This window comes from Conger conger, chromosome 16 (assembly GCF_963514075.1).
Source record: "Conger conger chromosome 16, fConCon1.1, whole genome shotgun sequence".
Taxonomy (NCBI): Eukaryota; Metazoa; Chordata; class Actinopteri; order Anguilliformes; family Congridae; genus Conger; species Conger conger.
This window is the reverse complement of record NC_083775.1, coordinates 13,713,478-13,726,415: the sequence shown is the minus strand read 5'-3', so window position 1 is coordinate 13,726,415 and position 12,938 is coordinate 13,713,478. Positions and strand designations below refer to the sequence as shown.

The 12,938-nt window shown below is 47.1% G+C and overlaps 1 protein-coding gene across 5 annotated transcripts in view; it reads left to right on the top strand.

The window, feature by feature from the left end:
* The window catches only part of LOC133114000 (neurogenic locus notch homolog protein 3-like), a 28,057-nt gene that overhangs the window by 12,338 nt on the left and 2,781 nt on the right, over positions 1-12,938 (top strand). For 4 of the 5 annotated variants that reach the window (XM_061223195.1, XM_061223197.1, XM_061223193.1 and 1 more), the window contains 11 exons: positions 456-692; positions 1,685-1,921; positions 2,808-3,044; positions 4,042-4,278; positions 5,277-5,513; positions 6,474-6,710; positions 7,708-7,944; positions 8,943-9,179; positions 10,140-10,376; positions 11,369-11,605; positions 12,636-12,872. In XM_061223195.1, the coding sequence (XP_061079179.1) occupies positions 456-692; positions 1,685-1,921; positions 2,808-3,044; positions 4,042-4,278; positions 5,277-5,513; positions 6,474-6,710; positions 7,708-7,944; positions 8,943-9,179; positions 10,140-10,376; positions 11,369-11,605; positions 12,636-12,872 (2,607 nt within the window). The remainder of the gene's footprint in view (positions 1-455; positions 693-1,684; positions 1,922-2,807; positions 3,045-4,041; positions 4,279-5,276; positions 5,514-6,473; positions 6,711-7,707; positions 7,945-8,942; positions 9,180-10,139; positions 10,377-11,368; positions 11,606-12,635; positions 12,873-12,938) is intronic. The other variant, XM_061223196.1, reaches the window with a different exon arrangement.

Here is a 12,938-nt window from a genome sequence, read left to right as displayed (position 1 = left end):
GGCCAAATACATCTTGAAAAGTAATTGCCAGATTGCACTGCAATTTTCTGTGCACCTTTATGTTCCAAAGTCTAAGAAAACTCTTGATTTTGGTGACCCCATGAAATCTTCTTTAGTTCCACCCTCAGGTAAAATTTTCTATTTTTTTCATTTTCAAATGACTTCATCTCCTGGCCTGTTTGTTGTCAAGACACACGTTTTGTTGCACATGTCCTTGTCTCCAAAGAGGAAGGAACCTATTGATTTGCTGAGCGCATGATCTGTCTTCCTAATTTTTCCATCTTTCAGTTTAATTATTCTGACCTCCATCAACATCATATTATCAGTTGTACCTGTTGGAAAATGCTGAGTACTGTATTTCTCAGCATTCCGTTTTGGTCAGCTGACACAGCAGATAATGAAGGATTTCTTGGGTCAGTTATCCTCGGTGAGATAATTCCGCCTCCCTCTTCCAGGCAGTGTGCTGTGAAGACCACATCCACTGCTGCCCCAAGGGCACCACCTGTGATGCGGCCGGCAGCACCTGTAATAATGCCACGGGCTCCATGCCCTGGCTGGAGAAGGTCCCCCCTCTGATCCACCGCCCAAATAAAGCAGAGGATGTGCCATGTGACCCCACCCATGCCTGTCCTGATGGTACCACCTGCTGCAAGACAGAACATGGAGACTGGGCCTGCTGCCCCCTGCCTGAGGTACAGGCTGACATGAGTATTACACCCCCCCTCCAAACTCTCCATCCTCTTTCAGCCCCCCCGCCCCTCCCAAACTCTCCATCCTCTTTCAGCCCCCCCACCCCTCCCAAACTCTCCATCCTCTTTCAGCCCCCCCACCCCTCCCAAACTCTCCATCCTCTTTCAGCTGCCCCCACTCCCAAACTGCCTATCCTCTTTCAGCTCATAGGTTCAGCAAGGACGGGTTTGTTCCAGAGGCGCACCTGGGTAGCTTAGATAATCAAAATCATTGATTCTATGGCCTGAGTGCTTTCATTGTTTTGGCCTCTCACGACTTAATTACATTTCCGTAACTATTTGAATTTTTATTCAATACCTCCTCCAAGGAGGTTATGTAAGGACATCTATCCATTTGTCCTTCTGTCCAGCGATGACAGGCACTTCTCTATATGTTATGGCTGTGTTGTATCGAAATTTGCAGTGCATGTTGATGTCCTCGAGCAGAAGAAACCTATTGGTTGTGGTGAACCCATGATTTTTCCTCTTGCGCCACCATCAGGCCAAATACATCTTAAAGAGTAATTGCCAGATTGCACTGCAATTTTCTGTGCACCTTTATGTTCCAAAGTCTAAGAAAACTCTTGATTTTGGTGACCCCATGAAATCTTCTTTAGTTCCACCCTCAGGTAAAATTTTCTATTTTTTTCATTTTCAAATGACTTCATCTCCTGGCCTGTTTGTTGTCAAGACACAAGTTTTGTTGCACATGTCCTTGTCTCCAAAGAGGAAGAAACCTATTGATTTGCTGAGCCCATACCCTGTCTTCCTAATTTTTCCATCTTTCAGTTTAATTATTCTGACCTCCATCAACATCATATTATCAGTTGTACCTGTTGGAAAATGCTGAGTACTGTATTTCTCAGCATTCCGTTTTGGTCAGCTGACACAGCAGATAATGAAGGATTTCTTGGGTCAGTTATCCTCGGTGAGATAATTCCGCCTCCCTCTTCCAGGCAGTGTGCTGTGAAGACCACATCCACTGCTGCCCCAAGGGCACCACCTGTGATGCGGCAGGGAGCACCTGTAATCATGCCAGGGGCTCCGTGCCCTGGCTGGAGAAGGTGCCCCCTCTGATCCACCGCCCAAATAAAGCAAAGGATGTGCCATGTGACCCCACCCATGCCTGTCCTGATGGTACCACCTGCTGCAAGACAGAACATGGAGACTGGGCCTGCTGCCCCCTGCCTGAGGTACAGGCTGACATGAGTATCACACCCCCCCTCCAAATTCTCCATCCCCTTTCAGCTGCCCCCACTCCCAAACTCCCTATCATCTTTCAGCTCATAGGTTCAGCAAGGACGGGTTTGTTCCAGAGGCACACCTGGGTAGCTTAGATAATCAAAATCATTGATTCTATGGCCTGAGTGCTTTCATTGTTTTGGCCTCTCACGACTTAATTACATTTCCGTAACTATTTGAATTTTTATTCAATACCTCCTCCAAGGAGGTTATGTAAGGACATCTATCCATTTGTCCTTCTGTCCAGCGATGACAGGACTTCTCTATATGTAATGGCTGTGTTGTATCGAAATTTGCTGTGCATGTTGATGTCCTCGAGCAGAAGAAACCTATTGGTTGTGGTGAACCCATGATTTTTCCTCTTGCGCCACCATCAGGCCAAATACATCTTGAAAAGTAATTGCCAGATTGCACTGCAATTTTCTGTGCACCTTTATGTTCCAAAGTCTAAGAAAACTCTTGATTTTGGTGACCCCATGAAATCTTCTTTAGTTCCACCCTCAGGTAAAATTTTCTATTTTTTTCATTTTCAAATGACTTCATCTCCTGGCCTGTTTGTTGTCAAGACACACGTTTTGTTGCACATGTCCTTGTCTCCAAAGAGGAAGGAACCTATTGATTTGCTGAGCGCATGATCTGTCTTCCTAATTTTTCCATCTTTCAGTTTAATTATTCTGACCTCCATCAACATCATATTATCAGTTGTACCTGTTGGAAAATAAAAATGCTGAGTACTGTATTTCTCAGCATTCCGTTTTGGTCAGCTGACACAGCAGATAATGAAGGATTTCTTGGGTCAGTTATCCTCGGTGAGATAATTCCGCCTCCCTCTTCCAGGCAGTGTGCTGTGAAGACCACATCCACTGCTGCCCCAAGGGCACCACCTGTGATGCGGCCGGCAGCACCTGTAATAATGCCACGGGCTCCATGCCCTGGCTGGAGAAGGTCCCCCCTCTGATCCACCGCCCAAATAAAGCAGAGGATGTGCCATGTGACCCCACCCATGCCTGTCCTGATGGTACCACCTGCTGTAAGACAGAACATGGAGACTGGGCCTGCTGCCCCCTGCCTGAGGTACAGGCTGACATGAGTATTACACCCCCCCTCCAAACTCTCCATCCTCTTTCAGCCCCCCCGCCCCTCCCAAACTCTCCATCCTCTTTCAGCCCCCCCACCCCTCCCAAACTCTCCATCCTCTTTCAGCCCCCCCACCCCTCCCAAACTCTCCATCCTCTTTCAGCTGCCCCCACTCCCAAACTGCCCATCCTCTTTCAGCTCATAGGTTCAGCAAGGACGGGTTTGTTCCAGAGGCGCACCTGGGTAGCTTAGATAATCAAAATCATTGATTCTATGGCCTGAGTGCTTTCATTGTTTTGGCCTCTCACGACTTAATTACATTTCCGTAACTATTTGAATTTTTATTCAATACCTCCTCCAAGGAGGTTATGTAAGGACATCTATCCATTTGTCCTTCTGTCCAGCGATGACAGGACTTCTCTATATGTAATGGCTGTGTTGTATCGAAATTTGCTGTGCATGTTGATGTCCTCGAGCAGAAGAAACCTATTGGTTGTGGTGAACCCATGATTTTTCCTCTTGCGCCACCATCAGGCCAAATACATCTTGAAAAGTAATTGCCAGATTGCACTGCAATTTTCTGTGCACCTTTATGTTCCAAAGTCTAAGAAAACTCTTGATTTTGGTGACCCCATGAAATCTTCTTTAGTTCCACCCTCAGGTAAAATTTTCTATTTTTTTCATTTTCAAATGACTTCATCTCCTGGCCTGTTTGTTGTCAAGACACACGTTTTGTTGCACATGTCCTTGTCTCCAAAGAGGAAGGAACCTATTGATTTGCTGAGCGCATGATCTGTCTTCCTAATTTTTCCATCTTTCAGTTTAATTATTCTGACCTCCATCAACATCATATTATCAGTTGTACCTGTTGGAAAATAAAAATGCTGAGTACTGTATTTCTCAGCATTCCGTTTTGGTCAGCTGACACAGCAGATAATGAAGGATTTCTTGGGTCAGTTATCCTCGGTGAGATAATTCCACCTCCCTCTTCCAGGCAGTGTGCTGTGAAGACCACATCCACTGCTGCCCCAAGGGCACCACCTGTGATGCGGCCGGCAGCACCTGTAATAATGCCACGGGCTCCATGCCCTGGCTGGAGAAGGTCCCCCCTCTGATCCACCGCCCAAATAAAGCAGAGGATGTGCCATGTGACCCCACCCATGCCTGTCCTGATGGTACCACCTGCTGTAAGACAGAACATGGAGACTGGGCCTGCTGCCCCCTGCCTGAGGTACAGGCTGACATGAGTATTACACCCCCCCTCCAAACTCTCCATCCTCTTTCAGCCCCCCCGCCCCTCCCAAACTCTCCATCCTCTTTCAGCCCCCCCACCCCTCCCAAACTCTCCATCCTCTTTCAGCCCCCCCACCCCACCCAAACTCTCCATCCTCTTTCAGCTGCCCCCACTCCCAAACTGCCTATCCTCTTTCAGCTCATAGGTTCAGCAAGGACGGGTTTGTTCCAGAGGCGCACCTGGGTAGCTTAGATAATCAAAATCATTGATTCTATGGCCTGAGTGCTTTCATTGTTTTGGCCTCTCACGACTTAATTACATTTCCGTAACAATTTGAATTTTTATTCAATACCTCCTCCAAGGAGGTTATGTAAGGACATCTATCCATTTGTCCTTCTGTCCAGCGATGACAGGCACTTCTCTATATGTTATGGCTGTGTTGTATCGAAATTTGCTGTGCATGTTGATGTCCTCGAGCAGAAGAAACCTATTGGTTGTGGTGAACCCATGATTTTTCCTCTTGCGCCACCATCAGGCCAAATACATCTTGAAAAGTAATTGCCAGATTGCACTGCAATTTTCTGTGCACCTTTATGTTCCAAAGTCTAAGAAAACTCTTGATTTTGGTGACCCCATGAAATCTTCTTTAGTTCCACCCTCAGGTAAAATTTTCTATTTTTTTCATTTTCAAATGACTTCATCTCCTGGCCTGTTTGTTGTCAAGACACACGTTTTGTTGCACATGTCCTTGTCTCCAAAGAGGAAGGAACCTATTGATTTGCTGAGCGCATGATCTGTCTTCCTAATTTTTCCATCTTTCAGTTTAATTATTCTGACCTCCATCAACATCATATTATCAGTTGTACCTGTTGGAAAATAAAAATGCTGAGTACTGTATTTCTCAGCATTCCGTTTTGGTCAGCTGACACAGCAGATAATGAAGGATTTCTTGGGTCAGTTATCCTCGGTGAGATAATTCCACCTCCCTCTTCCAGGCAGTGTGCTGTGAAGACCACATCCACTGCTGCCCCAAGGGCACCACCTGTGATGCGGCCGGCAGCACCTGTAATAATGCCACGGGCTCCATGCCCTGGCTGGAGAAGGTCCCCCCTCTGATCCACCGCCCAAATAAAGCAGAGGATGTGCCATGTGACCCCACCCATGCCTGTCCTGATGGTACCACCTGCTGTAAGACAGAACATGGAGACTGGGCCTGCTGCCCCCTGCCTGAGGTACAGGCTGACATGAGTATTACACCCCCCCTCCAAACTCTCCATCCTCTTTCAGCCCCCCCGCCCCTCCCAAACTCTCCATCCTCTTTCAGCCCCCCCACCCCTCCCAAATTCTCCATCCCCTTTCAGCTGCCCCCACTCCCAAACTCCCTATCATCTTTCAGCTCATAGGTTCAGCAAGGACGGGTTTGTTCCAGAGGCACACCTGGGTAGCTTAGATAATCAAAATCATTGATTCTATGGCCTGAGTGCTTTCATTGTTTTGGCCTCTCACGACTTAATTACATTTCCGTAACTATTTGAATTTTTATTCAATACCTCCTCCAAGGAGGTTATGTAAGGACATCTATCCATTTGTCCTTCTGTCCAGCGATGACAGGACTTCTCTATATGTAATGGCTGTGTTGTATCGAAATTTGCTGTGCATGTTGATGTCCTCGAGCAGAAGAAACCTATTGGTTGTGGTGAACCCATGATTTTTCCTCTTGCGCCACCATCAGGCCAAATACATCTTGAAAAGTAATTGCCAGATTGCACTGCAATTTTCTGTGCACCTTTATGTTCCAAAGTCTAAGAAAACTCTTGATTTTGGTGACCCCATGAAATCTTCTTTAGTTCCACCCTCAGGTAAAATTTTCTATTTTTTTCATTTTCAAATGACTTCATCTCCTGGCCTGTTTGTTGTCAAGACACACGTTTTGTTGCACATGTCCTTGTCTCCAAAGAGGAAGGAACCTATTGATTTGCTGAGCGCATGATCTGTCTTCCTAATTTTTCCATCTTTCAGTTTAATTATTCTGACCTCCATCAACATCATATTATCAGTTGTACCTGTTGGAAAATAAAAATGCTGAGTACTGTATTTCTCAGCATTCCGTTTTGGTCAGCTGACACAGCAGATAATGAAGGATTTCTTGGGTCAGTTATCCTCGGTGAGATAATTCCGCCTCCCTCTTCCAGGCAGTGTGCTGTGAAGACCACATCCACTGCTGCCCCAAGGGCACCACCTGTGATGCGGCCGGCAGCACCTGTAATAATGCCACGGGCTCCATGCCCTGGCTGGAGAAGGTCCCCCCTCTGATCCACCGCCCAAATAAAGCAGAGGATGTGCCATGTGACCCCACCCATGCCTGTCCTGATGGTACCACCTGCTGTAAGACAGAACATGGAGACTGGGCCTGCTGCCCCCTGCCTGAGGTACAGGCTGACATGAGTATTACACCCCCCCTCCAAACTCTCCATCCTCTTTCAGCCCCCCCGCCCCTCCCAAACTCTCCATCCTCTTTCAGCCCCCCCACCCCTCCCAAACTCTCCATCCTCTTTCAGCCCCCCCACCCCTCCCAAACTCTCCATCCTCTTTCAGCTGCCCCCACTCCCAAACTGCCCATCCTCTTTCAGCTCATAGGTTCAGCAAGGACGGGTTTGTTCCAGAGGCGCACCTGGGTAGCTTAGATAATCAAAATCATTGATTCTATGGCCTGAGTGCTTTCATTGTTTTGGCCTCTCACGACTTAATTACATTTCCGTAACTATTTGAATTTTTATTCAATACCTCCTCCAAGGAGGTTATGTAAGGACATCTATCCATTTGTCCTTCTGTCCAGCGATGACAGGACTTCTCTATATGTAATGGCTGTGTTGTATCGAAATTTGCTGTGCATGTTGATGTCCTCGAGCAGAAGAAACCTATTGGTTGTGGTGAACCCATGATTTTTCCTCTTGCGCCACCATCAGGCCAAATACATCTTGAAAAGTAATTGCCAGATTGCACTGCAATTTTCTGTGCACCTTTATGTTCCAAAGTCTAAGAAAACTCTTGATTTTGGTGACCCCATGAAATCTTCTTTAGTTCCACCCTCAGGTAAAATTTTCTATTTTTTTCATTTTCAAATGACTTCATCTCCTGGCCTGTTTGTTGTCAAGACACACGTTTTGTTGCACATGTCCTTGTCTCCAAAGAGGAAGGAACCTATTGATTTGCTGAGCGCATGATCTGTCTTCCTAATTTTTCCATCTTTCAGTTTAATTATTCTGACCTCCATCAACATCATATTATCAGTTGTACCTGTTGGAAAATAAAAATGCTGAGTACTGTATTTCTCAGCATTCCGTTTTGGTCAGCTGACACAGCAGATAATGAAGGATTTCTTGGGTCAGTTATCCTCGGTGAGATAATTCCACCTCCCTCTTCCAGGCAGTGTGCTGTGAAGACCACATCCACTGCTGCCCCAAGGGCACCACCTGTGATGCGGCCGGCAGCACCTGTAATAATGCCACGGGCTCCATGCCCTGGCTGGAGAAGGTCCCCCCTCTGATCCACCGCCCAAATAAAGCAGAGGATGTGCCATGTGACCCCACCCATGCCTGTCCTGATGGTACCACCTGCTGTAAGACAGAACATGGAGACTGGGCCTGCTGCCCCCTGCCTGAGGTACAGGCTGACATGAGTATTACACCCCCCCTCCAAACTCTCCATCCTCTTTCAGCCCCCCCGCCCCTCCCAAACTCTCCATCCTCTTTCAGCCCCCCCACCCCTCCCAAACTCTCCATCCTCTTTCAGCCCCCCCACCCCACCCAAACTCTCCATCCTCTTTCAGCTGCCCCCACTCCCAAACTGCCTATCCTCTTTCAGCTCATAGGTTCAGCAAGGACGGGTTTGTTCCAGAGGCGCACCTGGGTAGCTTAGATAATCAAAATCATTGATTCTATGGCCTGAGTGCTTTCATTGTTTTGGCCTCTCACGACTTAATTACATTTCCGTAACAATTTGAATTTTTATTCAATACCTCCTCCAAGGAGGTTATGTAAGGACATCTATCCATTTGTCCTTCTGTCCAGCGATGACAGGCACTTCTCTATATGTTATGGCTGTGTTGTATCGAAATTTGCTGTGCATGTTGATGTCCTCGAGCAGAAGAAACCTATTGGTTGTGGTGAACCCATGATTTTTCCTCTTGCGCCACCATCAGGCCAAATACATCTTGAAAAGTAATTGCCAGATTGCACTGCAATTTTCTGTGCACCTTTATGTTCCAAAGTCTAAGAAAACTCTTGATTTTGGTGACCCCATGAAATCTTCTTTAGTTCCACCCTCAGGTAAAATTTTCTATTTTTTTCATTTTCAAATGACTTCATCTCCTGGCCTGTTTGTTGTCAAGACACACGTTTTGTTGCACATGTCCTTGTCTCCAAAGAGGAAGGAACCTATTGATTTGCTGAGCGCATGATCTGTCTTCCTAATTTTTCCATCTTTCAGTTTAATTATTCTGACCTCCATCAACATCATATTATCAGTTGTACCTGTTGGAAAATAAAAATGCTGAGTACTGTATTTCTCAGCATTCCGTTTTGGTCAGCTGACACAGCAGATAATGAAGGATTTCTTGGGTCAGTTATCCTCGGTGAGATAATTCCACCTCCCTCTTCCAGGCAGTGTGCTGTGAAGACCACATCCACTGCTGCCCCAAGGGCACCACCTGTGATGCGGCCGGCAGCACCTGTAATAATGCCACGGGCTCCATGCCCTGGCTGGAGAAGGTCCCCCCTCTGATCCACCGCCCAAATAAAGCAGAGGATGTGCCATGTGACCCCACCCATGCCTGTCCTGATGGTACCACCTGCTGTAAGACAGAACATGGAGACTGGGCCTGCTGCCCCCTGCCTGAGGTACAGGCTGACATGAGTATTACACCCCCCCTCCAAACTCTCCATCCTCTTTCAGCCCCCCCGCCCCTCCCAAACTCTCCATCCTCTTTCAGCCCCCCCACCCCTCCCAAATTCTCCATCCCCTTTCAGCTGCCCCCACTCCCAAACTCCCTATCATCTTTCAGCTCATAGGTTCAGCAAGGACGGGTTTGTTCCAGAGGCACACCTGGGTAGCTTAGATAATCAAAATCATTGATTCTATGGCCTGAGTGCTTTCATTGTTTTGGCCTCTCACGACTTAATTACATTTCCGTAACTATTTGAATTTTTATTCAATACCTCCTCCAAGGAGGTTATGTAAGGACATCTATCCATTTGTCCTTCTGTCCAGCGATGACAGGACTTCTCTATATGTAATGGCTGTGTTGTATCGAAATTTGCTGTGCATGTTGATGTCCTCGAGCAGAAGAAACCTATTGGTTGTGGTGAACCCATGATTTTTCCTCTTGCGCCACCATCAGGCCAAATACATCTTGAAAAGTAATTGCCAGATTGCACTGCAATTTTCTGTGCACCTTTATGTTCCAAAGTCTAAGAAAACTCTTGATTTTGGTGACCCCATGAAATCTTCTTTAGTTCCACCCTCAGGTAAAATTTTCTATTTTTTTCATTTTCAAATGACTTCATCTCCTGGCCTGTTTGTTGTCAAGACACACGTTTTGTTGCACATGTCCTTGTCTCCAAAGAGGAAGGAACCTATTGATTTGCTGAGCGCATGATCTGTCTTCCTAATTTTTCCATCTTTCAGTTTAATTATTCTGACCTCCATCAACATCATATTATCAGTTGTACCTGTTGGAAAATAAAAATGCTGAGTACTGTATTTCTCAGCATTCCGTTTTGGTCAGCTGACACAGCAGATAATGAAGGATTTCTTGGGTCAGTTATCCTCGGTGAGATAATTCCGCCTCCCTCTTCCAGGCAGTGTGCTGTGAAGACCACATCCACTGCTGCCCCAAGGGCACCACCTGTGATGCGGCCGGCAGCACCTGTAATAATGCCACGGGCTCCATGCCCTGGCTGGAGAAGGTCCCCCCTCTGATCCACCGCCCAAATAAAGCAGAGGATGTGCCATGTGACCCCACCCATGCCTGTCCTGATGGTACCACCTGCTGTAAGACAGAACATGGAGACTGGGCCTGCTGCCCCCTGCCTGAGGTACAGGCTGACATGAGTATTACACCCCCCCTCCAAACTCTCCATCCTCTTTCAGCCCCCCCGCCCCTCCCAAACTCTCCATCCTCTTTCAGCCCCCCCACCCCTCCCAAACTCTCCATCCTCTTTCAGCCCCCCCACCCCTCCCAAACTCTCCATCCTCTTTCAGCTGCCCCCACTCCCAAACTGCCCATCCTCTTTCAGCTCATAGGTTCAGCAAGGACGGGTTTGTTCCAGAGGCGCACCTGGGTAGCTTAGATAATCAAAATCATTGATTCTATGGCCTGAGTGCTTTCATTGTTTTGGCCTCTCGCGACTTAATTACATTTCCGTAACAATTTGAATTTTTATTCAATACCTCCTCCAAGGAGGTTATGTAAGGACATCTATCCATTTGTCCTTCTGTCCAGCGATGACAGGCACTTCTCTATATGTTATGGCTGTGTTGTATCGAAATTTGCTGTGCATGTTGATGTCCTCGAGCAGAAGAAACCTATTGGTTGTGGTGAACCCATGATTTTTCCTCTTGCGCCACCATCAGGCCAAATACATCTTAAAGAGTAATTGCCAGATTGCACTGCAATTTTCTGTGCACCTTTATGTTCCAAAGTCTAAGAAAACTCTTGATTTTGGTGACCCCATGAAATCTTCTTTAGTTCCACCCTCAGGTAAAATTTTCTATTTTTTTCATTTTCAAATGACTTCATCTCCTGGCCTGTTTGTTGTCAAGACACAAGTTTTGTTGCACATGTCCTTGTCTCCAAAGAGGAAGAAACCTATTGATTTGCTGAGCCCATACCCTGTCTTCCTAATTTTTCCATCTTTCAGTTTAATTATTCTGACCTCCATCAACATCATATTATCAGTTGTACCTGTTGGAAAATGCTGAGTACTGTATTTCTCAGCATTCCGTTTTGGTCAGCTGACACAGCAGATAATGAAGGATTTCTTGGGTCAGTTATCCTCGGTGAGATAATTCCGCCTCCCTCTTCCAGGCAGTGTGCTGTGAAGACCACATCCACTGCTGCCCCAAGGGCACCACCTGTGATGCGGCAGGGAGCACCTGTAATCATGCCAGGGGCTCCGTGCCCTGGCTGGAGAAGGTGCCCCCTCTGATCCACCGCCCAAATAAAGCAGAGGATGTGCCATGTGACCCCACCCATGCCTGTCCTGATGGTACCACCTGCTGCAAGACAGAACATGGAGACTGGGCCTGCTGCCCCCTGCCTGAGGTACAGGCTGACATGAGTATCACACCCCCCCTCCAAACTATCCATCCTCTTTCAGCCCCCCCGCCCCTCCCAAACTCTCCATCCTCTTTCAGCCCCCCCGCCCCTCCCAAACTCTCCATCCTCTTTCAGCCCCCCCACCCCTCCCAAACTCTCCATCCTCTTTCAGCTGCCCCCACCCCACCCAAACTCTCCATCCTCTTTCAGCTGCCCCCACTCCCAAACTCCCTATCCTCTTTCAGCTCATAGGTTCAGCAAGGACGGGTTTGTTCCAGAGGCGCACCTGGGTAGCTTAGATAATCAAAATCATTGATTCTATGGCCTGAGTGCTTTCATTGTTTTTGCCTCTCGCGACTTAATTACATTTCCGTAACAATTTGAATTTTTATTCAATACCTCCTCCAAGGAGGTTATGTAAGGACATCTATCCATTTGTCCTTCTGTCCAGCGATGACAGGCACTTCTCTATATGTTATGGCTGTGTTGTATCGAAATTTGCTGTGCATGTTGATGTCCTCGAGCAGAAGAAACCTATTGGTTGTGGTGAACCCATGATTTTTCCTCTTGCGCCACCATCAGGCCAAATACATCTTAAAGAGTAATTGCCAGATTGCACAGCAATTTTCTGTGCACCTTTATGTTCCAAAGTCTAAGAAAACTCTTGATTTTGGTGACCCCATGAAATCTTCTTTAGTTCTACCCTCAGGTAAAATTTTCTATTTTTTTCATTTTCAAATGACTTCATCTCCTGGCCTGTTTGTTGTCAAGACACAAGTTTTGTTGCACATGTCCTTGTCTCCAAAGAGGAAGAAACCTATTGATTTGCTGAGCCTATAACCTATCTTCCTAATTTTTCCATCTTTCAGTTTAATTATTCTGACCTCCATCAACATCATATTATCAGTTGTACCTGTTGGAAAATGCTGAGTACTGTATTTCTCAGCATTCCATTTTGGTCAGCTGACACAGCAGATAATGATGGATTTCTTGGGTCAGTTATCCTCGGTGAGATAATTCCGCCTCCCTCTTCCAGGCAGTGTGCTGTGAAGACCACATCCACTGCTGCCCCAAGGGCACCACCTGTGATGCGGCCGGCAGCACCTGTAATCATGCCAGTGGCTCCGTGCCCTGGCTGGAGAAGGTGCCCCCTCTGATCCACCGCCCAAATAAAGCAGAGGATGTGCCATGTGACCCCACCCATGCCTGTCCTGATGGTACCACCTGCTGCAAGACAGAACATGGAGACTGGGCCTGCTGCCCCCTGCCTGAGGTACAGGCTGACATGAGTATCACACCCCCCCTCCAAACTATCCATCCTCTTTCAGCCCCCCCGCCC